The sequence below is a fragment of the Falco cherrug genome, chromosome 1 (assembly GCF_023634085.1).
Source record: "Falco cherrug isolate bFalChe1 chromosome 1, bFalChe1.pri, whole genome shotgun sequence".
Taxonomy (NCBI): Eukaryota; Metazoa; Chordata; class Aves; order Falconiformes; family Falconidae; genus Falco; species Falco cherrug.
Window position 1 is genome coordinate 126,484,951 of NC_073697.1, and position 26,138 is coordinate 126,511,088.

Below are 26,138 nucleotides of genomic sequence, written 5' to 3' on the forward strand. Positions count from 1 at the left end.
CGCACCAAAAGGACGGGTGCCACCAATGTGGGGTGCCCCCAGCATGGGATGCTCCCATCGGCATAGGGTGCCCAGGGGCTGCTCCCTCGCCCCGGCACCCTGCCCAGCTCCTGCCTGTGGCGAGCTGGGGTGGCCCCTGCGGGTGCCCGGGGGGTGTGGCGGGGTGACCTGGCAGGGGGTGGCTGCACCCGGAGGGAAACTGAGGCAGAGCAGAGAGCAGAGGCGGCACCAGCAACGGTTCATATATTTATTCATAAGCCAAGTTATCAATAAAAAAGTTCCATACTAAAAGGCCTTTACATAGAGTTTGCTGTTCATAAAACCTTTGTGTTTTTAATCCTTTTTTCCTTTTTTTTTCTTTTTTTTTATTGTTGGGATTTTTTTTTGTCTTGTGGTTGTTTTTTTTTTGTTTGTTTTTTTTTTTTTAGTGTTTACACTGGAAAAGCCCCCACCGCTGTGCGGCCTGTACACATTTACAGCACGGGGCAGCGGCGGGCAGCGGCAGGCAGCGGCGGGACGGGCCAGCGTCCACCGGCACCGCAGCCGCCCCGCTATTGCACTGGGGCCAGGCAGTGACAGGACCGCCGGGGGGGCCTGGGAGAGCCGCCCTGCCAGCCCCCCCCCCCCCTCCACCCCCCCCCTGCTTGCCACTGCGCTGGGGGCCGAGCCCCCTGCCCCGCCGCCGTGTCCCCCCTATATACAGAGCTCCCCCGCTGTCCTCGTCCCAGCCAGGCTGGGGGAAACAGTGCACTGAAACGGAAACGCACCCCCCACCCCCCTGCCCCTTATTATTATTATTTTTTTATTTGTTTTTTTTTGTTGTATTTTTTTTTGTCGGTTTGTCTGTTTTCCATAAAACTTCCCGGAAGAAATACAATATTTACACGCAAAATAAATAGAACAACACACCTGATTTCTGCTTTACCTGCTGGCAAACAGTCAGAGGTACTAGGGAAAGTATGGCTTGTAGGGGAGCCCCCCCCTGCGCCCCCTGCAACGATGCCCCCGCACCCCCAGCCCCAGCCACCCCGGGCTTTGCATAATTGCCGGGAAGTAGCCCTGCGCCGGAGGGGGCACGTGGGGGGGCTGCCTGTCCCAGTCCCCCTCCCTGCACCTGGGGTGGGCACAGGGGTCAGCAGAGGATGGGCACCCCGTCGGCAGTCACCAGCCGGCCCGTGGTGGGGTCGTAGGTGCCCGCCAGGTAGTAGAGGTCCTGCCGGTCCTGGTATTTCTTGCTGCGGGTCATCTGCTCATAGTGCTCCCGTCCCACCACCTGGCACTTGTGGGAGATGGTCTGCACGTCGTTCTCGTCCTCGTGGCACGACTGGTACAGGGCGTTCTGCAGGGGGACAAGGTGGCGTCACCAGCCGGCCCCTCACCGTTGTGCCACCCCGCCACCCTGCTCCGGCTCCCCCCGCACCTTGCCGTCGCTCTGCCGCTTGCCCAGCTTGGTCTCCTCAGGGTGGTAGAACCACTTGACCTTGACCACCATGTTGCTGCCCCAGGACTCCCACATGCTCTCGATGCGCCCGATGTAGGGCAGGTTGGGCCGCCCGGCCGAGAGGAAGACGGCGCAGTCCCCGATGCGCAGCGTCTCCTTGCCGCGCACGATGGCCTTGTAGAACAGCTTCCGCGCCTTGCCCTTCATGCCCCGCCGCTGCCAGGGGGAGCAGGGAGGTCAGGGACGGCACAGGGACTCCTGACCCCACACACACCCACCCTGCCAGCCTGGTGAGACCCCAGGCACCGGGGAAGGCAGTGCCAGGGTGGGATGCTCCCACAGCACCCATCCAGCCCTGTGCACCCAAGTGCCACAGCCAGTGTAACCAGCACCCTGTGCTGGGCACTGTGTCCAGTGAGCCCATCCTGTGCACCCAGGTGTCACAGCTGGTGCACCCAGGCACCCTGCCCTCAGCACCCAGGTGCTGTGCCCCATGTGCTCCAGGACCCTGCCCCACAACGCCTGGCTCCCTGCCACATACCTGTGCGCCCTGCGCCCACACACCCTGCCCCATGCACCCTGCCCTGCACACACAGGCACCCTGCCATGTACCCCACCCTGTGGACCTGCACTCATGCAACCAGGCCCATGCCTCCTGTTGCACACACATGGACAGACTACCATGCACCCTTGCACCCTGCCCTGCATCCCCAGGCACTTTGCTGTACCCACACACTCTACACCATATCCTACACCTGTGCTCCTTGCACCCATGCCCCATGTGCTTTGCCCTGTGAACACAGGCAGCCTGCCAGGCACCCATGCACCCTGCCCCTTGCACCCTGCCCCTTGCCCCATACACCCATACCCCTGCAGCCACACACTCCACCTCACACACCATGCACCCATACACCTGCACCCATGCAGCCTGCCTCCTGCACTCATGCACCTGCCCCCATGCACATGGCCATGCACTCTGCTCCATGCACCCCACCCAGTGCACCCTGCCATGCACCCATACACCTCCATCCATGTCCCCTGCCTGCTCTTTGCCCGGGTGCCAGCTGTACCTGCGTGGGGTTCCCCGACCACCTCCAGAGCTGGCGCGCAGGCAGGAAGGCGGAGATCTTTGGCCGGTTTTCCACCGAGGGCAGGCGCTGCCTCCGGGAGAACTCTTTGGCTTTGGAGAAGCTGAGGGCCTCCTTGCGCTTGAGCTTGGCCTTGGGACCGGTGGCGGCAGCCTTGGTGAGGAAGCAGCGCTGCGGCGTGCTGCTCTTGGAGCGCAGGGCCTCCGGCTGCGCCAGCAGCGCTGGCACCGGGTGGGAGAGGCAGGTCTGGAGCAGCAGCGTGGAGTCCTCATCCTCAGAGCTGTAGGAGGAATCCTCGTTGTCAGAGGAGCAGAGGCTGGAGGTGGTGATGGAGCCGGAGCTGGAGGAGGTGGAAGAGCCCGAGGAAGAGGAAGAAACGGAGAGGCGGGTCATAAAGCGTGAGGGCACGTCGGTGCCCAGCCCAGCCGCCTCCTCGTCCTCGTCCATGTCCGAGTAGGAGCTGTGGCAGTCGCTGTCGCAGTTCAGGGTGAACTCGGCCTGGCCCGAGTATTTCCGCAACGCCAGCCCCACCGGCAGCTGGTGCACGGGCGCCCGACCCTTCCTGTCCTTGCCGGCCAGCGCCGCGTGGGCATAGCTGTGGCTGGCCAGGGGCCGCTCCAGCTTGGCCCCAAAGTCCTTCTCAGCCAGCAGCAGGGCCTTGCAGTTCTTGTTCTTGGGGGACGTCACCCCTTCGTGGTCCAGCTTGACCAGGTACTCGCTGCCCGCCTTTCTCCGGCCGCTTTTGCCCATTTCTGCCTCCAGCCGCTCGGCCTTCTTGGAGCGCAGGAGCTTCTGGGCGGCCGGCAGCACCAGCCCGGCCCCCGCCCCAAAGGAGGCGTAGGAGCTGGCAATGCGGCTGAAGGAGTCAGCCCCAAAGCCGTTGCCGAAGACTGGGGTGGCGAGGTGGTGGTGCACAGGGAAGAGGGCCTCTTTGGCCCGTAGCTTCTTGGTGCTGCCATTAACCTGGAAGAGGTTCTGCAGCACGGCTGTGCCCTTGCTCGACGCCTTCCGCTTCGTCTGCGCCACCGCTGACCAGCTCAGCAGTGGCCCGCCACGCCGCCCCAGGAACGGGTCACTCAGCACTGGTGCCTTGGCCCCCGACAGCACTTCCACAGCTTTGCCTGCCGGGAGACGGGGGTCAGGAAGGGCTGGTGGCCACGAGATGGATGGAGGGAGGCAAGGATGCTCTGGCACTGCCCCTGTCCCTGCACCTCCTTCCCTGTGGCCTCATCTTTCCCCCGTCACTGCAGCACCCTGCACCATCCCCTTCCTCCATCCTGGCGCTGCACCCAGTCCTGCTTCCCAGCATCCTTCCCCACATCCCAGCACCTTGCCCTGCTTCCCCGCATCCTAGCATCTGTCCCTGCATCCCTGCATCCTTCCCTGCTTCCCAGCAACCTTCCCCACATCCCAGCACCCTGGCCAGCATCCCAGCATCCTTCCCTGCATCTCAGCATCCTTCCCCTGCATCCCAGCACCTTGCCTGGCACCCCAGCACCCTGCCCTGCATCCCAGTGTCCCTTACACCAGTGCTGCCGGTGCCCCCTCTTGGGCACCCCATGAGAAGGTGGTCTGCAAGTGGCAGCACCCCCCATACCGCTTTTCTCCTTGCTGGCTGCCTTCTTGCCCGGGTTCTTGGGGGGCTCAGGGCCGTCGTGGCGGTCTGCGCAGAGGCTGGCAGGCAGCTCGCTGGGGGGAATCACACTGCCACAGGACCGCTTCGTCCGCCGGCAGGAGCTGGAGACCAGCAGCGCTGGGGACGGCTCAGTGCCTGTGGGCAGAGTGTGGGGTCAGGGATGGCCCTGCTGCCCCCTGCCTGTCCCCTACCCGTGGCCCCCACCCCGGCCCACTCACACTGGATCTTGAAGTCGGGGGGCAGCAGGCGGATGTTGGAGACAGCGATGTGTCCCGTGTCCCCGTCATCAAACTCCACCATCACTGCTTCGGGGTCATCCTCCTCCTCGTCGCTGGAGGAGCCTGCAGCATGGGGAGGGCTGTCAGGATGGGGCTGGGGTCCCCAACACCCCACTGCCCTGCCAGCAGCCTCCTGGCCCCCCCAGCTGCCCACCGCTGTTCCTCACCTCTCACCACGTTCCCTGGGTAGAGGCACCGGGATTTCTGGCTCCAGTAGGCGCAGACGCGGGTGCCTGGTGGGAGGCTGTGGCGTGACTGGGGCCGGATGTCGAGGACCTGCGGGGAAGCGGCGTGCTGGGCTCCGCGGGGTGTGCTGCCCACCGGGACCCCCGCCCCGGCCCCCTGCCCTGCTCACCGCCTCCTGCAGCAGCTGCTCCTGCGAGTAGATACGCTGCCGGTTCCCCCGCTCGCCCTCGATGATGATGCTGTAGCTGGGGAGGGGGCATGGAGCAAGGCTCAGCGCCCACTGAGCCACCCCAGTATCCCCACCCACATCAGGGATCCCCACCCCGGCCCCCACTCACATGTCGGGGGGCTGGATGGTGCGGACACTGCCTGCGTAGAGCAGGCTATCCTCCTTGGGGATGAGGATGTGCAGCCCATCCCGCAGATCCTCCTTCTGGATGGCACAGGCATGGGGCAGGGGGGAGCGGTGCCCCCCCCGGGCCACCCCCGCCAGGCAGCCCCCCTCCTCCTCCTCTGAGAAGCTGCTGTTGTCATCGAAGTCAAAGTCATCCTCCACGGTGAAGCTCTCCAGCAGCTTGCTGACCGCCCGGCCCTTGCACTGCAGGAGAGGGAGCTCAGGGCAGGTGGTGGGTGCTGGGGGGGTTGGTGCTGGGGCAGGGGTCCAGCCCCTGCCTCTCACCTGCTTGGTGGCCACTTTGCTCTTCACCTTGGCCAGCTTCTTGCCCTTGCTCAGGATGGTCTTGGCGCTCCGGGGGGAGAGGGCCAGTGACAGGGCCCCATTCTTCCGCTGTGGGAGGTGGGTCAGAGCTGACCAGCAGTGGCCCCCCACCCTGTGACCCCAGCCCCCTGGGGCCCACCGGTGCCTCCCAACTACCTCAGTACCCCCAGGCCCTACGCTGCTGCCTCCCAGCCCCACCTGCACCTACTGCCAGTGCAAAACTCGCACCCATCCCTCTGCACCCCATGGTCTCACTGGAGCCCCCCCAGCCCCTCCAAACCCTGCACCCATCCCTCTGCACCCCAAGGTCCCACTGGAGCCCCCCCAGCCCGTGCAAACCCTCCACCCAGCCCCTGCACCCCAAGGTCCCACCAGAGCCCCCTAAACAGCCCAGCAACCCCAGCCCGTACAAACCCCGCAACCATCCCTCTGCCCCCAGCCCACGGGTGCCCCCCACCCCCTGCCCCATGCTCACCCGCAGGGCCGACTGCAGCACCTTGCTCTTGCGCGTGGCTTTCTTCAGCCTCTCGCTGGCCAGGCGAGCCCCCTCGTCCCTCATCCCGAAGTGCCGGGGGTCCGTGCCGGTGAAGAGGCTGCCAGCGGGGCCGGGGGCACTGGGGCCGCTGGGGGCTGGTGGCCGGAGGCTCTCCTTGGGCTTGGCCTTCAGCTTCTTCTTGCCGCCCTCCTCACAGCCGCCTGCCTTCCGCCGCACCGGCACCTTCTCCAGCTTGCCAGCCCCCGGCTTCACCGGCCGCCGCTTGATCTTCACCTCACCCTCGGGGCTGCCGAGGCGGCAGGGTCCTGCAGGGGGGCACGGGGCTCAGGGCACCCAGTGGGTGCCCACCCAGCCCGGCACGTGCACCCAGGGGGTCCCTGTCCCCTGCATCCCCCCGGCATCCCAGTGGGGTGACCCCATTACCTAGCAGTCCCTGCCTTTCCTTCTTCTTCTTTGCCTTTTCGTTGGCCTCCATCTTCACCACAGAGGATGGGGAGGGTCCCAGCACGGCCATGGGCACTGATGGCGGCAGGGACAGGCCTGGCTCGTCGTCACCGTCCTCGCTGTCTGTGTCCCCATCGTGCTCATCTGCAGAGGAGGGGATGGCAGTGAGGGACCCTGCACACCCAGGGGTGGCCCACGTACTCTCCCCATGACCAGGGAGACACTGCTTCCCTGCGCACGGTGGGGTGAGCTGGGGTCCTGCATGACCCCCTGGCACAAGCCAGCCCCCTACACCTTCAGCTGGATGCTCCCTTGTCCTGGCCCCCTGGCACCCACTCTGCACCCCAAGCCTGATGCCAGACCCCCAGTGTGATGCTGGACCCTGCACCCCCAGCCCGACACCAGACCCCCCAGCCTCAGGCCAGGCTCTGCACCCTCAGCCCAATGCCAGACCCCCAGCCCGATGCCAGCCTTGCCTTTGAAGCCTGCCAGCTGGCGAGGGTCAGAGTCCTGCGGCTGGTACTTGGTGGCCTTGGAGCTCTTGGGACGGGACAGCTTCTTCTGGATACGGCCACCAGGGTTGGGGTCTTTCCGGCGGAAGGGGCTGATGCCGGCAGGCAGCCCTTTGCTCTTCACCTTCTGCTTCAGCTGTGACACCTTGTGTGCCACCTTGCAGGCCAGCTTGCCCTGCGAGCCGCTCTTCTTGCAGCGCACCTTCTCCTGGGGGGCACAGGGAGGCTCGGGAGGGGGCTGGCACCCCCCAACCCCGGTGGGTGTTTGCCCATGGTGGGGATGCACTCACCGGGGAGCCTTTGAGGCTGCCGAAGGCTGCTTCGGCCAGCTTGCTCCTCTTCTTCTTGGGCTCGGGGTCCCCCCGCAGCTCAGCACACAGCAGGGACAGGCTGGTCTTCACCGCCCTGGCGGGGAGCACGGCATGGGCACGGCACCCACCAGACCCCTGCCTGGATCCTGCACTCCTGGTTGCATCCTGCAGCCCTGGGTGGACCCTGCACTCCAGGTCGCATCTAGCACCCCCAGCTGCTGCCAGCTGCCGGCTCCCCACCTTCCTTTTCCCCCCTCTGTAACCTTCACTCGCTCACTAATGTTTTGTGACATAAAACCTAGAGATTAATTTTTTTTTCCTTCCCCTCCGTCTTAATTGAAGGAACCATTTAGCACAGATTTAACTGTTATTACCGAACGGGGGGGCTGGGGGCTGTGTGCGCACACACGCTCCAAGCGTGTTTGGACTCGCTCAGAGGATTTATGCAAATGGGCCTGTCGGGAGAGGCAATTTGTAGCGGAGAAGGACAATTATACAGGGCCCGGGAGTGGGGAAACGGCTGCGCCGGGCGGCTAATGGGTAATAATAAAGCGCCGGCAGCGATGAACGCCGCTGCAGCGTGACCAATGGCTTTATATGGCGCAGATAAAGAGGCTTTTATGCAACGCTGCTCCCGCGGCCGGTGCGGGGGGGACGCGGTGCTGCCGCCCAGTTGAGCCCCGCCCCCCCCCGCCCCCCCCCCCCGCCCCTTCCCGCCGCTGGCGGGCTGGGAGTGGGAACGCACTGGAGCAAGCGGGCAGACACCCCAGACACAGCAGCTGTTGATGGGGGGATGCGATGGGGCAGCCCCCGAGCGCCGCCACCTCCACGGTGGGACGGGCAGCCCCCCGGTGGTGGGGCTGGTGGCCCATCCCTGGGGACACAGAGGGCACGCGGCACCGGTCACTCACTTGACCTTGCGGCTCTCGGCCCTGCCCAGCGTGCTGGAGTGCTTGCGCTTCCTCGGCCGCCCCGGGCCGCGCCGCGCCGGGCTCCGGGAGCTCTCGTCACGCCTGCAGCCGCAGCAAGACCAGGGGCACCCTGAGCCACACGGCCGCCGCAGGCGGTGCCCCTCCGCCGAGCCGGGCTGAGGACGGCCCCAAACTCATCGCACTGGTGACCACCACTGCCATCCCACTCGGTGGAGGGCGCTGCCCCCCTGCCCCCGCCCCGTGCCCCTACCCACGGGACCCATCTGGGATGAGGACGGGGACATACTCGTGGTCATGCCGCCTCTGCAGCTTCACCAGCTCCCGCTGCTTCTCCTTGTAGCGGCGCTGGAGCTCGGCCAGCCGCATCCGCACCTCCACCTCCTGCGTGTTGAGCTGCTCAATGGCCGCCTTCAGGGGGCAAACCTGGGGGCCAGGGCAGGGTGGGGGGCATGTGGGCAGCTGGCGGTGCTGGCAGCCTCGGCCCCAAGGCTGAGACTGGGCACAACTCATCCCGCCTCCCGCCCCAGCTGCATGCGAGGGAGACACTCACAGCCTTGGTTTTAGGTGTCCAGGTGTACTTGCGGCGGGGGATGCGGGAGCGGGGTGGCGGGGAGGCGGGCAGGGGGCTGAGCGCTGGCGGGCTGCCCTCCCGGCTGGCCGCCTCCACCAGCGACCAGGCGGCCGCCACCGTGGCCAGGTTCTGCAGGTTGAAGGCCAGCAGGTCCTCGTCCCCCCCTACCAGGACAGGAGGTCAGCAGGGCTGGCACTGGCTGCCCCACGCGTGCATACACCACGGTGGCACCAGCACAGCTACTGGGGCCGTGTAGGGTGAGGATGGGTATGGCTGTGGGGCAGGCAGGGCTGTGGGGCACGCCGTGGTGCTGTGGGGCACCATGTATGAGCATGACACCCCAGCACGCAGGGCACTGCATGTGCAGCATGGTCAATGCCCACGGGCGGCCGTGGGGCTGGGGGGCCAGCACGCTGCGGTGGCCAGCAATGAACTCATCAGTGAGCGCAGCCAAGGCTGGGCTGGGAGGGATGCAGTGACGCTCCCCATCCGGCTGCCCCATCTGAGCTGGTGAGCGGGGCCCCCCGGCTGCCCCCCCGCCGTCCCCGTCCCACGGCGTCACAGCCACGGGCAGCACAGAGCACACGCGCCCCGCCGCCACGCGCCCGCCCTGCACCACCCGCCCGCAGCAGCGCTGGGGACACGCCAGGACGGCCTTCCCCGCTGGGGCCCCCGGGATTCCCTGGGGAAGCCGAGCCGGGAGGGAATCCCAGCGCCTGCCTGGAGCCAGCACTGGATCTGAGCCCCGGAGCCAGCCAGGGGCGGCGAGCAGGAGCTGGCCGCTGCACCACACCGCACCGCCAGCACCCATGCAGCGCTCCACCGCAGCACCCATGCAGCCCCTTCCCCGCTGCCAACACATGCACTGCCTGGCCCCGCTTGTGCCACAGTTCACGCAAAAGTAGCCCCGCTCTTGCTTGCGCTGCACAGCCCTTCCAGTGCACACTTGCTGCACGAACCCTCCGTTGCACATTTGCTGCACAGGCCTCCAATGCACACGTGCTGCACCAGCCACCCACTGCACACGCCCTGCACAGCCCCCTCCGTGCACCCACACTGCACAGGCCTCCAATGCACACAAGCTGCACCAACCCCCCCCTGCACTTACTGCACGAACCCTCCATTTCACAAGCACCGCACGACCCCTCAGCTGCATGCCACGCACAGGGTACCCACCGCCACCCCACGGGCAGGGGGCCCAGGGCACACAACTGCGGGGCAGGGGGCACTGGGGTGTTGGGGGACACTCACCTTCCAGTGCCAGGTCGCAGCGGCGCCGGTGCAGCTCCAGGTCAGCGAGCTCACTGAGCAGGGCGATGCCAGGGATCCCTGAGGCACAGGGGGGTAGCGCAGGGGGAGCCGGGGGGGGCTCCCCGGGTGAGCCTAGTGCCGGCAGCTCCCCCAGGTCGATGCCAGCAGCAATCAGCGCTTCCAGCCCACCCAGGCAGCCCTGCTGCCCGCCAGGGCTGTCGCCATCCTCCTCATCGCAGCTGCCTTCTGGTTCTGAGCCATCACTGTCACCCTCCTCATCCTCCTCTTCCTCTTCCTCCTCCTCCACAGTGGGGGGCAGCGGGGAGCCCCCCACCACAGGCACCGGGTGCTGCTGCTCCGGCGGGCTTTGCTCCAGTGCTCCCTGAGCTGCCTCCCGGCACACCCCGAAGGGCACCGGTGCCCGCTCCTCGGCAGCCCCCACGGCCGGGGCCGGCCCCCGCTCCCCGCAGAGGGGTCCCGGGGTGAGCAGGAGGTGGTGGCGGTGCAGCAGCGTCCCGGGACTCTCGGCCATCGCTCCCCCGGTTGGCGGCTCCCGCAGGGGCCCTGGCTCCCGCAGCACCTCCCCAGCAGGGCTGAAGGTCCGGGACTGCTCGGGCTCAGCCGGTGGTGAGCCAGCATGCATAGTGTCAGGGTCCGCCGGCTCGGCCGAGTGCGCCTCGGAGAAGCCCATGCTGGCCGCAGGGTAGCTGTAGCCGGGGGGCAGGTCTGTGGGGAACAGGGTGATGCTCAGCAGGGACCCCCTGGCACCCCCAGCCACCTTCCTCCTCCTCCTCACTGCCGTCACGGTCCTACCTGGCTCCAGGGACTTGGGGTAGTCGCGGGGTGGCTGCCCCTCGCCGCGCTTGTCCTCGCCATCGCTGCCCTTGCTCTGGACGGGCAGGGGGCTGTCGGCTGGGGAGCGGGGGGCCACAGCAGAGCTGGCAGCGGGGCAGACGGGTAAAGTGCAGGGGGCCGCAGGGAGGGTCACGGGGCACTTGGCCGGGTGCCGCAAGGCCGGAGAGTGGCAGCAAGGGGACAGCTTGGGGGGCCCGGGGGCTGCCGAGGACAGACCCTTGGCCGGGGGGTTTAAGGCAACTGCTTTGTGGGAGGGTTTGAGAGGCTTCTCAGGACCCCCGTCCTCCAGCTCCAGGGGCTGCTCTTCCGGCTTCCGCTGGGGACACACAGAGGTCAGCACACGCCAGCCCCACCGCCTAGCCCCTGCCCCACCAGCCTGCCCCGCATCCCCCAGCCCAGACCCACAGGCCAGTCCCAGCCCCCCAGCCCTACCCTGAATCCCCCTGCCCAGCCCCACACAGCCCAACCCCAGCCCCTCTATCTCACACAGCATTATCTCACACCCCAGCCCCCCGGACCGCCCTCCCTGCCACCCCCCTGCCCCCCGGGCACCTGGACATGTGCCTGGCGCTGGATCTCGAGAGCCTGGGCCGCCCGCTGCTGCTGCTGCAGCGCATAGAGCTCCTGCTGCCGCAGGAACTGCGAGCGCGAGTACACGGGCAGCTGCCCCGTGTGCTGCAGGTGGGCGCTGGGGCCCCGGCCCGGGTACATGGGGGGCCACAGCGACGCCTGGTCCATCACGTCGGCTGCCGGAGACAGGGGGTCAACCAGGGACCTGGCTCGGGGTCACCCCACAGACCCCAGTGGGGCACCTGAGCCCTGCAAGCACCCACACGCATCAAATCTCCCACCCTGCACCCCCAGCAGCACCTCCAGGGACCGCATCTCCCACCCTGCACCCTCCAGGGACCCCCCAGCCTCCTCCCCACCAGCACCCCCAGCCCCAAACCCCACAGCAGTGCTCACAGGACCCCCCAGCACAAGGCAGGGGGGTTCCCATGGCCATCCCCCATCCCAGCCTCACCCAGTGTGTGTGGGGTGCCATGGGTGGGGGGCTCGGTAGGCAGGATGACAAGCTGGGCAGGGGGGTCCTGGGAGAGGGGGAAGACGGGCTGCATGGTGCTGGGCATGGAGGCAGGGAAGGCAGGCGGCAAGTTCTGGTGCAGCGCGGGGTGGCCGATGCCTATGGGGCAGGGGGGGCTGTCAGTGCCAGAGAGGGGGCAGCACCCCGCTGCTGGAGGGGGGTCAACACCCATCCAGCCTCCACTTCCACAGCCCCCCACATCGCATTTGCTGGTGGCACTGACCATAGGAATGTCCCCCCATCCAGATGGAGGGGCTGCGGGTGCGCGGCAGCCAGTGTGTGTGTGCTGGGTGGGCATGGGTGGCAGGGTCTCCCCCGAGCTGCCCCGCTGGCAGCGAGGAACCCCCTGCAATCATCAGGTGGGGGGTCAGCTCCCCAGGACAACCCCCAGACGGGTGCATCCGGGCAAACTCCACCAGGTCCTTGTTGTCCCTGTGGGAAGAGAGGGGACACGAGGCATGGGGCACAGTGCTGGCACAGGGCACCGCAAGGAAAAGCCCTGGTGGGCAGGGATCCCCCTGCCTCCCCCCATCACTGCACTTACTGGAGAAGAAGCTCTCGCCCTGGCAGCCCCAGGCGCTCCTCGCAGAGCCGGCCCCGCTCCTCCTCTGCCTCCAGGTCGATGAGGTGCATGGGCCGCGCAGTGCCTGCTGTGCCAGGGACAGGATGGTGGCATCAGCATGGTCCCCCAACTCCCCGCCATCCCCCCGGCACCCCCAGCCTGGGCCCTACCTTTGATGCCAGCGGCCGCCCGGCCCTGCCGCCCGGAGCCACCACCACCGTAGGAGGGCTCGGGGCGCCCCAGCGTGTCCTTCTGCCGCGCCACGGCCACAGCGATGCCGACGGGCGGCTGCCGCACTTCGCCCTCGCCAGGGGCCAGCCCGTCATGCTCCCGGCCGCGGGCACAGTCTGGCCGCTCCAGCTCCGGCTGCCCCTTCCCCGGAGGGAACTTGGCGTCCTGGTGGGCGCAGCTGCCCTTGACGCCCCCCAGCCCCACGAAAGGGGGGCCCTTCTGCCCCCCCAGCAGCGCCTGGTTGCTGTATTTCAGCAGGTTCTTCATGGCCGACACCTCATCCGGGGCAGCCGGCACCTCCTGGCCCAGCACTGGACCCTGAGTCATCAACGCAGCCTGCTGCAGACTCGTGCCGAAGGGATCCAGGTAAGGCCCCTTCCGCTCCTCCGGCACGGCCAGGGGGGGGGCCTGGCCCTGCACGCCCCAGGGGGGCAGGGGGGGTCCGCCATAGCCCAGGGCGCTCAGCTCCAGGGGTTTGCGCTTGCCCTCGGGGCCAGTGCCAGCCGCCTCCACCTCTGGGTGCTGCTGGTGCCGGATCCGTGCCACCTTCTGGGGCCCCGGCACCGGTGGGGGGTCTTTCGGGGGACCCTTCTCTAAAGTGCAGCAGGAGGGGCCAACCCGGACACCCAGCGGGTCGGGGCGGGCGGCGCGGGAGCAGTCGGGCGCTGGCGGCACCTCAAAGTAGCCCTTCTCCAGAGCACCCTTGGTTGCAGGATCCCGGCTGGTGAAGGGGGGCCCCTCAGCCGACCCCCCACCCAGGTACTCCAGCCCCTTCAGTCGGGCACCGGGACCCCCCCACTCCAGCCGCCGCTCCGCCGGACCCTCCGCCTTCAGCGGATGGTGGAAGGGGCCGCCATAAGTAGCTGGGGGCTCGGCCCCCACCTCGGCATGCCGCTCCTTGCCCTCGGCACGCTCCAGCCCACCGGCCTCCGCCGCAACCTGGAAGGAGCGGCTCTTGTCCGTGAGGTGGCCCACCGAGGGCACCAGTGTGGCCCCGCTCAGCTTCAGCTCCCGGCCGGCCGGCTCCGGCAGCGGGCACAGCACCTCGGGGCCAGTGTGCAGCTGCAGGCAGGGGAAGGAGCCAGCGGCAGGTCCGAGTGGGGCCGGCCCGGTGGGCACAGCGTAGGAAACAGCGTGGTGCAGCATCTGCCGCCGCTCCACACACTCCCCGTAGGGCTGCGGCACCTCGGGGACACCCGGCTCCCGCTCGCCCCGGCACGGCTCCTTGGCACTGCAGCGGCCGGTGCGGGGCAGGGCGCTGCCGGCACAGCTGGGCAGCATGGTGCGCCTGGCGTCACCTTCCAGCCCCTTGGCACCCAGCAGGCAGGAGGCGAGGTGCTTGGGGTGGCTGTCGCCAGCCCCCCGGGGGGGCAGCCCCTCCTTGCAGTGCCCCTCCGGCGGCACTGGCAGCACCGCCTTGTGCCGTTCCTTGGGGTCCTCCTCAGGTTGCCGCTCCTTGGGGTCCCCCTTGCCTGCCTTCTCCTTGCTCGCCAGGAAGCGGTCGTAGTCCTTAGGGGTCTTGGGTAGGGGTCCGGCCTCCCGCTCCCGGCTGCAGGAGCTGGCGGGGGGCCCGGGGGCGGCGCGGGCGATGCCGGGGAAGCCATGGCTGGCGGGGAGCAGGGCGGGTTGGGCGGGCAGGTTGCGCAGGTAGAAGTTATCTGGAGGGGAGGGCAAACGGGTGAGCCCTCCCAGCACCCCCCGCCGCCAAACCACGGCACGGTGCAGGCACCCGGGGCCACAGCCATGCCAGCGCCAGCTCCCCGCTAACGAGGGGAGGAGCGCGAGGGAAGGCACGGCCTAATTAGCTCCATTTCCCACCCAAACAATGTTCCCTATTAAGCGCCCGCCACAATATTGTGAAAAGCGAGAGCGGCAGTGGCTGGGACGGGTGCCCACCACCCCACACCCGCCGGCCCCGCTCCTCCCTGGGGACCCAGCGCTTGCTCTGCCACCGGCCCCCCGCCCCAACGTTGGACACTGGGGGCTGAGCACTGAATGCTGGGTGCTGAGCCACCCCCCCTGCCCTGTGGCCTCTCTGCTGTGCCCTGATGGGCTGGGGACATGTGCCCCCATGGCAGACCCCAGTCGGCCCCAGAAGTTGCAGTAGCACCGCGGCACCATGCTGGGACCCCGGTACCTGCCTTTCTGGCTCTCATAGAAGCGGTGCTGGCCGTAGAGGACGTTGCTGTTGCCATGGTGGTCCAGGTGGCTCATGGGCAGGAAGGTGGAGGCCAGGCTCCCGGAGAAGCGGGGGTACCCCGGGGCTGGGGGCAGGGCAGTCAGGGGGGCTGGGGTGCGCTCGCAGGCACAAGGCACCCCACAGCATCTCTGTGCTGTGCCATAGCGCGCTGCACCACAGCAGCCTGGCTATGCATGGCTCCAGCCATAAACGCTTTGACGGAGCCTGTAATCATCTCCAGGCCAGGGACACCACCACCACACACCCCCCAGGAGCCACCACTGAGCTGAGACCCCCCAGACTCGCGGCGGCGGTGGCCATTATCATGGTGGCTCAGCACAGCCCTCGCAGGATTGTTAGCCGGGGCGCTCGGGCGGGCTGTCCATCAGCGGCAGGCGCTGCGCTGCCGGAGCCGCGTGCGCTGCCTGCCCCCCCCGGCCCCCCCGGCCCGCCGCGCAGGCCCCGGCACGCTGGGAGCCAACTGGCAGCCGGTCAAACTACCAGCTGGGCTGGCTGCCAGGGCCCCGCGCCAATACCACCTCCCCGCGCCTTAACTCTGTCGGCCCTCACTCCGGCCGCTCAGGTGGGGACAGGGATGCCAGCGTGCCGCGGGGTGCCAGGGGCAGCACCGGGCTGCGGGGAGCACCCCCGCGCCCCACTGCAGGGGGTCTGTGTTTAACCGGGTCTGTGTGCGCTACCCTGAGGTCCTCATGCTGCAGCCCGCCCTGGCACGGGAGTCGCTGCGGCAGGAGGGGAGAGTAGCCCCTGGTTCATCACCAGTGACACAAGCTGGCCTGGCCTCAGCCTGGCTCCCAGCACGGGGTGGGGGTCCGCAGCCCGCCATGAGCCTTGCCAGCCCGTCCTGAGCCACAACTGCAGGGGGCTGAACCTGGTCCCCACGGATGGGCGGGGGGTCCATGGGGCACGCTGCCAGCTGTGCCCCCACCTCCGCTGCCACCCCGAAGCTCACTGTGTGCCAACCGCATGCCCATGCCAGCCGGCTGCCTGGGAGGTCTGAACCCGTCCGTGTGGGCGCCAGCTGGACATCACCCGCCAGCACCAGGCAGAACCCCAGCCGCATCCCGGCCACCCTGCAGGGACCCCCACAGGGACACCCCCCTGCCTGCCCTACGGTGCTGCCACCCATCCCTGCCGCGGTGCCCGCTCACCTTCGTGGGAGTGTGAGAACCAGATCTGGGAGGTGCCGGAGTGGGGCCCGCAGAAGGCTGGCTCCGGGGGGGAGGCGGCGGGGCCGGCGGGGTGGCTGGGTGCCCCTGAGCCCAGGCTGCTGCTCAGGAAGCCCCCCATGAAGGAGGAGGCGGGCGCGTTCCCCATCAGGCCGCTGCCGGCTGCAAGGGGGAGAGGAGAGAGTCAGGGAGGGCTGCCCATGCTCCCACTTGCACACCTGCCCCACTGCCACGCTCGCTCATGTGCACACACCTGCTGCAGGGCTGTACGCAGCCCATACTGCAGGTGTGCACCCCTCATGCACACACTTCTTGTGCACGTGCATCCCTTGTGCACACACCTCTTGTGCACACACACTGCTCGTGCACATGCATCCCTCGTGCAGGCACACCTCTTGGACACACACATTCCTTGTGCACACAGGCCTCTCAGGGACGCATGGCACGGTCCATGAGTACACACATCACTCATGCAATGACACCCCTTGTGCACGCACGCCCCTCACATCCCACCAGCTCCAGGGCTTGTGTGCACACCAGGGCATGTGAGATGCAGCAGAGCCGTGCAAGGGGCACTGGCACCCTGCCCTGCCCCTGTGTGCACATTGGAGGCTTTGCACATGCGTGTGGCTCCCCACACCGCTGCTCTCCCCCTGGCTCCAGCAGCAGCTCTGAGCCACTGTGGGACACCGGCCGCCCCTGGTGCCAGGATGAGCCCGAGTTCCCCAGGGCCCAGCTGTGCCATGCTGTGCTGTGGCAGGCCAAGCTGGGTCACCCCTCTGCCAGCTGTGGCAGCTGCAAGCCGTGGCAGCCGGAGCCCTGCCAGTGCCGGGGAGGCGGTGGCAGCAAGGCTGGGGACACAGGGACAGCCACCTGTGACTGGGGCAGCACCTCCCTGGGGCTGGGACACTGCAGTGGGGGGCCAGAGCTGCATGTGTGTGCACATGCATGTCTGCATGTGTGTGCAGGGAGGGGCATGCATGCGGGGAAGACGCAGCTGGCATGGGAAGTGCAGGGCAAGGGGGCAGCTCCCACCCTGACCCTGGCAGCCTTTGCTGCAGCCTGGGGGGGGCCCCAGCACCCCTCGAGGCTGATCCCCATCCCAGCCCAGCCCTGAGATCACGGTGGAAACATCAGAGCCAGTGGCCAGCGGCTGGGCAGGAGCCGGGGTGAGGGGAGCTGGCCACCCCTTGCCGCATGGCCCCATGCCCTGTGTCCATGTGTGTGCCGACGTGGGCTGGCGGACTATGGCCGCCCACCCCTCCCCGGCTCGGCTCAGCTCGGCACGGCTCCGCTCGGTGTGTAGGAGCCCGGGCTGGCCAACCGCCCGGCCGGGGCCGGGGCAGGAAGCGTTGCTTTGCTCTCTAAGCCGGCCCACGCTCCCTGGCTAATCCCTCCGGGATGCCTCTGGGATGAGTGTCGGGGATGTGGTTTCAGGCAGCTCACTCCTTCCTGCGCCGGCCGGCCGGGGGCTGAGCCCGGGCAGGGGCTGCGTGGGCCGGGGGCACGGCCACACCCTGCCCGCGGCCCTGGGAACCGGCACCGCGCGCCCCCGGAGCCGGACGCTGCCCCCCTACGCCGCCAGCACCCACCGGGACACGGGTGGGCACGTCACACCGGCCGGCCAGGCCGTGCCAACGCATCCCCGGGGAGCTGGGGCCGCTGCTGCCCATGGGCAACCGCCCGATGAGCCCCCAGCCCCAGCTGTGACGGGGGACCCTGCCGCAGGGCGTGGAGCCGGCAGCGTGCCGGGCGGCTGCGCCGGGCAGGAAGCCGAGGTTTCCAGAACGAGCCTTTTCTGGAAGCTGTGAAACAGGCTGTAAAAAAATAAACCCCCCCTCCCCGGATCGCGGCGGGGCCGAGCTGGCGCGGAGCATCCCGGCGGGACTGGTGGGGCCGCGGCCGCCGCTCCCCACACCTCCCACCCGCTGACTCACACCCACTGGCACCGCCAGATCCCGCGGCACGCGCTGGCCGTGCCATTCCCACCCGCCTCGCGTGCCCATGCTCTGCCCCGTGCCCAGCGTGGCACGGCTCGGTGACATGGCGCAGCTTGGCATGGCATGGCACAGCACGGTCGGTGACATGGTGCAGAAGGCAGCCCCACGGCTCTGCCCACGCTGCCAGTGAGAGCGGGGAAGGGTCCCTGAGACCGTGCACAACTCATCTCCCCCACGAGCAGGCACTGCCAGAGCCCTGTGCTGGGACACTGCGGTGCCAGCTGCCAGCCAGGGGCAGATGGGCAGCAGGGTCCCCCCCGGGCAGCATCAGCCTGGGAACTCCCTGGCCAGGCTCCCCACAGCCAGCACCATGAGTCAGCCCCACCAGCACCACTCCCAGCTCTGGCACCGGCACAACCAGCAAGAAAATCCCCCAAGGTGGGATGGAAGGGTGGCCCCGGGCCTCGACTCCGGTGGCATTTTGGGGCTTTGCACCTCGTGCCCATGCTGGGAACTGGAGCTCCAGCACGGCCACGCAGGCACCGTGCTGTCCCCGGCCACCCCACAACCACCCTGGCACAGCCCTGGTCACACCACGCTCTTCCCCATGCCGGGCTGGACACTGTAGAATGGCCAGCAGGGAAACTGAGGCAGGACCAGGGGCGTGCCAGCCTGTTTGGGGGCCAGCGGCACCCAGGACCTTCCAAATGGGGCTGGGGGGAGCCGGCTGCACCAGGCAAGGGTTAAGAGGAAAGCGAAGCCACTTCCCCCTCAGCACCACCAAACCACAGCTGGGAGGGCAGGGGAGGTGCTTGTCACCTTGGCCCCAAATCCACAGGTCACACGTGTGACAAGCATGCCAGGGCTCAGCACAACCTCACCGACAGCAGCAGGGGGATGCGGGCTGGGGGGGTGGGTGTTGGCTGGACCCGGCAGGGGGGAGCAGCAAGGGGCGCTCCCCACCCAAGCCGCTCGCTCATCGTTCCCGTGCTTGCACGGCACAGATGGGAATGTGCCGGGAAGACAGAAAGTTTCCCTGCCAGCAAGCAGGGCCAAGGCGGGTGTGGGGGGGCCATAGCCCCGGCGGGGGGGTCACTCTGGCCACAGCTGCTCCGGTCCAGCAGGTTCCTGGGCGGGGGGCCGGCAGCTGGGGGCAGCGCTGCCAGGAAAGGGAGTGGGTCCCCAGCTCCCTCCCTGCACCTCCAGGAAGGTGGGAGCTGCAGCCACCAGCCCCCCCCCCGGTGTGGGTGCACCCTGGAGCTCCATTTCCAGGAGGGGGGCTGCGCTGGACACACCCAGGTGAGGTGACAGTTCCCGGGTCCCCGTGGCGGCTGGGATGTGCGTGGGGCGTGGGGTTGGGTTACTCTCTCGGCTATTTCGGGGCTGGAACATTCCGAGCGGGGCCTGGGCCGGGAGCTGGCCTGGGACCCTCCCGCCCCGCATCCCCACGGCCGGGCACCCCGGGGAGGTGCCAGCCCCAGTCCCCCGACTCAGGCAGGGGGCTGGATGCAGCCGTCACACCCCGCCCCCCCCCCCCCCCGCGCCACGCACTTTGCAACCCACGCGGCCCCTTTAAATATTTGGCAAATAGGAAATAAGTGTAATATAATTTCCTCGGTGTTATAATTTAAGATTAATCCATATTGTTATGGCACTAAATAAATGCTGTAATATTGAAATGCAGTTCAAATTAGCTTGACAGAGTGCCAGAAGTACAATTAAAACGTTATCCGATGGGTAATCACACGGCAGTCGCTCCGTGCTAAGTGCCACTCGCAAGCTGTCGGCTTTCGGCGGAGGGAAGGGGAGGCTGGAGCTGCCGAAGCTGCACGATGCTGCTCGCACACTCACTGGGGCCGCGTGTGCACCCACCGCTCAGTGCACGCAGCTCGCACGGGGCTTGCGTGGCTGATGCGCACCGCACAGTGCACACTCCTTGCACGAGTGACACACACTGCCTGCCTGGCTGGTGAACACACGTGCCTTGCACAACCGATGCACGACGTGCACAACCGATGCACGACTTGCACACCAGACGCACGTGGCCTGCAAAGCCCAGAAGACATTTTAGGAGCGGCCACAGGCCTGGCACAGACTGGGACCCCAGGGAAGCCAGGGAGGGCCCAGGGGGTCCCAGCATGCCACCCCACACAGCCCCAGAGACACCCGCTCTCCCATGGAGGCCAAGCACATGGACGCCCCCCAGGAAATCCCACCAAAGTCAGGGCCCTCGTGACCCCCTACCACGTGCAAGCGCCTGCAAAGCCCTGCACCCACAGGGTCCCAGCTACCCATCCACAGAGCAGAAGGGAGCAATGCCAAGGGGCTGCAAGGATGTGTCCCCCTCCCTCCCCAGCACCCAGTGGGGTCAGATCCTGCCCGGGGCGATGCTGCGGGGCAGGCAGGGCGGCAGGCAGGGCAGCAGGCAGGGCCGCGCTGTGCCCATCTGTTTTGTTTTATGGAGCTGATAAAAAAGAACTCCAAAAATGAGATTATTGGGTGAGTGTTTATTTACTGCCGGGGGGTGGGGGGATGGGGTGGGCAGGAGGGGGGGTGCAGCCCGTGTGAATCTCTGCAGAGTCACAGAATTGCCAAATCCTGCTATTTTTATTTTCAACTGTAATTCCCCGCTTGGCTGTCACATATCGCTGCCCTCAGCACCAGGAGAGGAACTGGCTGCGGCAGGGGGGTGGCGACACTCGGGGCTGGGGGTGTCCCGAGGAGTCGGGGTGCTCAGAGGGGCACCCAGATGCTCTGTGGAGCCTGTCCACACCCCCAGTCCCCCCTCGAGGGTCAGCCAAGCCCACTGCGCATGCGGTGCTTGGCCCACAGAACCTGGTGGCAGCACTGCCAGAGGCACTGTCCCAACCCCTCCCCAGCAGGGGACCACCCCCCCATGCCAGGCAGCTCCAGGGGTTCAGGGACAGGAGGTAAAGGCCTGCAGCCCGGGGTGCTGAGACCCCGTGCATGCCCCCAGTTTGGGACAATGACTGCATTTACCAGTGGTGACCAGGGCTCCCAGCAGCTGCCTGGATCACACCGCCGTGTCCCCCCAGGCCCCGGCACGCAGCAGCATCTCCGCACGGATCCAGCTAATCGCTAACGAACAGATGAAACCACTCCAGGGTAACTCCCCAGGATCTGGGGTTCTCAACATCCCGCTCTTCACGCTGGATGCATGTGGGCGCGTGTGTGCGCGTCCCCCCGGCCACCCCGGCACAAGTGTGGCTAACGAGGAGCAGACGAGTTAATCTCAAAATCTGTTTTAACTTTGACACCTACTTTTTAAAATGCAGCGCATGCGGCAGCGCGGCCGGGCTGGCATGTGGTGCCGAGAGGGGGAGTGGGGAGCCCCCACACCACGGCCATGCTGGAGCTGTGCCGTGGCCTCCCAGCCCCTTGTCAGACCCCATCTTCGGTCATTAATGAGGAAGCCGCAATGTGGAACGGCTGCAGCATTGGCACCCGGCCCCACATCAACACCCCAGCCAGGGGCCACTGTCCCCACCTGCCCCCTGCCATCCACCCCCAGCCACACTGGGGAACCCGTGCAGTGCCCAGCCTGCAACTTAATCCAGGGAGGGGGACAGCTGCGGGAGCTCAGCCGGCTGCCAGCACCACGCTGCCGGCTCACTGCACCCTCCACCGCCACCAGCATGCACACCCGTGCCAGGATGCACACCGGCACCGCTGGGGCCAGCCTGGATGCAAACCAGCACCAGGCTGCAAGCAGCAAACCGTCACACCGGCATGCAAACCGGCACCAGTTTGCAATGCAGCAGCACTGGGGTCAAGCCGCACGCCAGCACTGCCCCGGCACTGGTGCTCCTGGCAAAGCCTGGTGCTACTTTGAGCCCCCCCGGCACTGCTATACATTGCAATGCACCGAGGGCTCCGCCATGGTGAAACAGCCTGACACCAGCTCAAGTGTATCTGTTAGTCCGTAAAAACATCAAAGGGGCAAAAATTGAGGCCCCGGCACAACGCACAGGCTCGGCTGAGCCTCTGCCAAAGGTTCCCACCGCCTGCCTGCGGCAGGGCCATTGGGACCCCCGGCCCCGCTCAGCACAGGCGTGCTGGCACCGGTGGTGGGACCGCGGTCCCCCACCAGGCTGTGCCCGGGGGCTGCACCGCAGCCTGGCCAGCTCCGGGGGTCCCTGGCCCCCCAGCAGCGGGCACTGCCGCAGCACCCCATGCTCCGGCCCCCGGTGCTGCCTTACACCATCGTTTGCATGGTGCCGGTGCCAAAACCAGGCGCAAACCAAAGCATTTGTTTGCAATAACTGTGCAGCCCTGAATTATGGCTTTAATAAAATGAAGCTAAACAGTTTTTATCTCCCCTTGGCAGGGCGGCCTCCGGCCCTCGGCAAAGGCTCCTGGGAGCTGTAGTCCGGCCTGCCGGCGGGAGCCATTTGGGGGAGCGTGGCTGGAGCCCCCCAGCCGCCGCGTGCCATGCCAGCCCCGCCACCGCTACAGCCGCCCGGCAAACCGCCGGCTGGGTTGTATTTGCTGGGTGGGGTAATTATCAGTCATGGGCATTAATTACCGCTCCACGCATGCTGCCACGGCTCCCGGCCACACGGCACGGCCGCGCTGCGGGGAACACTGGGGTGCCAAGCCCAGACACCCCTCTCCTGCCAGCCCCCACCCCGCATCGGGCACTAAAGCATCAGCTCCATCACTCCAGCAATGCTGCCGTAGGCGCGGGAGCCTCCGAGCGCGGCTCGCCGCGATCGGCTCCGGCTGTGCCGGCCCTGCCAAAGCCGGGAATATTTTTAGCTCTTTCTGTTGTTAGGTTTGGCTTCTCTCTCTTTTTTTTTTTTTTTTTTTTTCTTTTTTTTTTTTTTTTTTTTTAAGGCGAGTTTCTGCCGGGGTATTTTTAGCCTGATCCATGTTATTTTAACAACCTCCGTGCGTTCGGGCTCCCATGTGTCGCCCAGGCCCCGGCGGGCGTGAGGGTCCGGTGGCCGCCACCGCGGGGACACCGCCAGGCCAAGGAGCCGGAGGGAAGCCAGCAGCACCCAGGCGCTGGCATCCCCCGGGGATCCCCCTCCCCCCTCTCCGACCACCAAGAGCCGGAGAGGGGCCCCTTCCCCCCGAGGACGGGCAGCAAGCCCCCCCCGGGCCCCCCGCACCCCAAAGCCGGAGGAAGGCCAGGGTGGGTGTGTCCCCCCCAGCCCGGTGGGGGGCCCGGCTACAGCGCGGTGGCGGCCGGCACAAAGCGAAACCGCCCCGGCTGCGGGCCCGATCCGGCGCCGCCTCCCCGGCACCCCCCGGTGCCCCCCGCTTTCCGCCTCCTTGCAGGAGCCGCGGACCCCCGCGACCACCACCACCACCACCCCCCCGCGCCGGCCCTGCCGTGCCCCCCGCCCTAATCCACGCACTAATTGTAATCCCATTAAAGCAGATATAATTTTATTAGTATTCACAGCTCATCAAGGCGGCGACAATAACCGGCGCTGCCGCCGTGCTGCGGCGCGGACACCGAGCGCCGCCTGCGCCGGCGGGAAGCGGGGCCCGGCAGCGCCGAGCGAGCGGCCGCGCACCGGCCCGGCACCCCCGCAGCTCGGCGGCACCGGCCCCCCCCGCCGCCGGCGCCCCCCCGGGGGCCCGTGCCCCCCCCAGCCTGTGCGGCGCGTCCCGCTCAGAGCCCGGCCGAGCGCGGCACAAAGCCGAGCGGGCAGTGCCGCCGCCGACGAGCCCAGTGCCGGTGCCGCGCTTTGTCCGCCCCCGGCGGGGCAGCAGCCGCGGAGCGAAGCGCTGCGGGGCCCCTCGCACCCTGACACGGCGGCGCTTTGCACCGAGCCGGGGCTCGGGGGCCTCCCCCCGCCGCGGCCCCCGCGCGCAACGGCCGCCGCGCCCGCCCAGAACGCGCCTCCGCGCCCGGGCACCGAGCGCTCGCCGGGCCGGCCCGGGGGTCGCGCTCCTCCCGCGCCGGCGGAGCAGGGAGATGCTCGCGGTGTGCGTGAGCCCCCCCGCCAAACCCCCCTCCGGGCGCGGTGACAGCCGGAGCGGCACAAAGGGGGAGGCCGAGCCCCCCGTGCCGCGGCGGGTCCCCGCGCCCCCCCCCGGCCCCCGCGCGCGGCCCTTCTGACCTGTGTGCGTGGCCATGGAGATGGGCGCGGGGAAGTACTTGGTGGGCTGGAAGTGTCCGGGGGGCTGCACGGCCCCGTGCGCCGCGCCCGCCCCGCGCCCCGCGCCGTGCCGGTGGCCCAGGCCGCCCCGCTCCGACAGCAGCCGCGGCGGGGGCGCGAAGTCACGGCCGTCCATGCCGGGGGCACCCGGCGATGCTCAGCGCCGCGGCGGGTTGGCGGCGGGGGCGGCGCGCCGCGCTGCGCCCCGGGGCTCCCGGCTCATCCTCCGCTCCTGCCGCACGGGAGAGAAAGGAGAGTGAGAGCGCGGCCAGCCCGGGGCGGCGGCCCCCCCGTGGCCCCGTTCCCCTATTTGTCCAGTACGCAGCCCCCTTTTTTTCCGGTATCCCCACGCGCAGGTCCCTAGTCTCCCCAGTACGCTGCCCGTTTTTTTCCGGTACCCCCCACCCGCGGGATCCCAGTTTCCCCAGCCCACAGCCCCCGTTCCCTCCAGTACCCCTCACCCGCAGGTCCCCAGTTTCCCCAGCTCACAGCCCCCATCCCTTCCGGTACCCCCACCCGCAGGTCCCCCGTTTCCCCTCGCCCACGGTAAACCACATTCACCCCCACCCCCGAAGTGCAGCCCCCCCCCCCGTTCCCCCAGCACCCCCCATGCACAAGCCCCAGTTTACCCAGTGCCCCCACTACGCGCACCCCCCGCTTCCCCGGTGCTCCCGGAGCTCCGGCCTCCCCACCCTGCCCCGGGGCACGGCCCCGCTGCCCCGGCGCTCGGGCCCCGCCGCACGGCCCCGTCCCTGCTCCGGCGTCCGCTTCCCGTAACCCCCCACGGCTGCTCCCTCCCGCCGCAGCGACCGGGCTCCCCCGCCGCTCAGGGCCCGCCTGCTTTCGGCTGCCCCGGCGCCCCGTTGTTTCCCCGCCGCACGGCGTCTTCCCCTGCCCGCTTCCCGCTTCCCCCGCCGCGGGGCTGCACGGCCGCCGCTCCCCGGCATCGCCCCGGCTGGCGGAGCCCGCCCGCGGCAGCGCCGAGCCTGCCCGGTGCGCCGGGCCCGCCGGGGCATTGTTCTGCGCTCGGCGGCGGGGCCGGCGGGCCCGATCCGGCGGGGACCCACGGGGCCGGGGCCGGGCCGCGGCGAACAAAGGGGCGCGGAGCAGCGAGCGCGGCCGAGGGCCCCCGACCTTCCCCCGCCCGGCCGGGGCTGCAGGGCCCGGGGGCCGCGGGGCGAGCGCGCCCGAGCTGCGCTGGGGGCGGCGGAGGGCAGCCCCGGGAAAGAGAAACAGGCGCACAGCTCAAACAAACAAACAAAAAGTATTTTTTTTAAATAAAATTGAAAAAAAGCAAAGCAAAAAGGACAATTTTTTAAGGTTAAAAAAACCCACACAAACGTAACGCCAAAAAATTTTAATGGGAAATAATTAAGGCAAAAATAAAACCCCACTGAACACCGAAAAGGTTCGATGCAGAAAAACGTTTTAACGCACAAAATTTGAAGGCGGAGATTTTGGACGCGCAGATATTATTTTTTTTTAACGCCGAAAATATCGTTGTGTAAAAGGTTAATGCAAAAAAAAATATTTTCGTGCAAAATAAAAAAAATGAACGCAAAGAAATTTTAACGCGGTAAAAAAAAAAAAAGGAGAAAAATATTTTAGTGCGAAAAGATTGAAAGAAAAAAAGAGTAACGCGAAAGACCGGAGCAGAAAAATTAACGCAATAAAATTAAAGCAGAAAAAATTAATGCAATAACATTACGGCAGAAAAAAATAAAGCAATAACATTACGGCAGAAAAATGCAATAAAATTAAGCCGAAAAAATAAAGCAAAAAAAAAAGGCAAGAAAAAAATTAAACCAAAAAAAATCAGAGCCAAAAAAATTAAAGCAAAAAAAAATTAAACCAAAAAAAAAATAGCAAAGCGCCAAAAATGAAAATAAACCCCAAACAACAACAACAGCAGCAGCAGCAGCAGCAATCGCCCGTACGGTCGCAGTTACTTACCGGAGGGGCGTTCCGCGCGCGGGGCGAGTGCGGTCCCGCCGGCGCGGGGCGGCCCTGGCGGGGTGCGCAGCGTGCTCCTGCCGGTGCCCGTGCACTGCCCATGCACCGGCTGCTCCTGCAGCAAAGGGAACCGGGGGGGGTGGGGGGGG

At 67.2% G+C, this 26,138-nt stretch overlaps 1 protein-coding gene across 1 annotated transcript; it reads right to left on the reverse strand.

The window, feature by feature from the left end:
• Positions 1-233: 233 nt before the first annotated feature.
• BAHCC1 (BAH domain and coiled-coil containing 1) lies at positions 234-26,123 on the reverse strand. Its single transcript, XM_055696142.1, has 27 exons — positions 25,990-26,123; positions 23,998-24,268; positions 15,945-16,124; positions 14,738-14,860; positions 12,536-14,254; positions 12,348-12,453; positions 12,027-12,235; positions 11,744-11,902; positions 11,272-11,465; positions 10,678-11,035; positions 9,865-10,590; positions 8,593-8,777; positions 8,329-8,465; positions 8,022-8,123; positions 7,090-7,204; positions 6,764-7,007; positions 6,267-6,431; positions 5,823-6,148; positions 5,309-5,416; positions 4,968-5,227; positions 4,799-4,874; positions 4,611-4,719; positions 4,384-4,506; positions 4,127-4,300; positions 2,512-3,650; positions 1,421-1,657; positions 234-1,339 (listed from the first exon to the last, which is right to left on the reverse strand). Exons 2-27 carry the CDS (start codon positions 24,170-24,172, stop codon positions 1,133-1,135), a joined length of 7,656 nt encoding a protein of 2,551 aa, XP_055552117.1. The 5' UTR covers positions 24,173-24,268; positions 25,990-26,123; the 3' UTR covers positions 234-1,132.
• Between the last annotated feature and the right edge of the window lie 15 nt (positions 26,124-26,138).

What these genes read in the sequence shown, in the direction of transcription:
- BAHCC1 (XM_055696142.1), bottom strand. Translation starts at nt 24,172, where the DNA reads ATGGACGGCCGTGACTTCGCGCCCCCGCCGCGGCTGCTGTCGGAGCGG. An exon ending in GGCGGCCGCTGGCATCAAAG is followed by an intron (nt 12,454 to 12,535) that starts GTAGGGCCCAGG and finishes TCCCTGGCACAG; the next exon opens with CAGGCACTGCGCGGCCCATG. An exon ending in CCAGCTGGCAGGCTTCAAAG is followed by an intron (nt 6,432 to 6,763) that starts GCAAGGCTGGCA and finishes CCTCCTCTGCAG; the next exon opens with ATGAGCACGATGGGGACACA.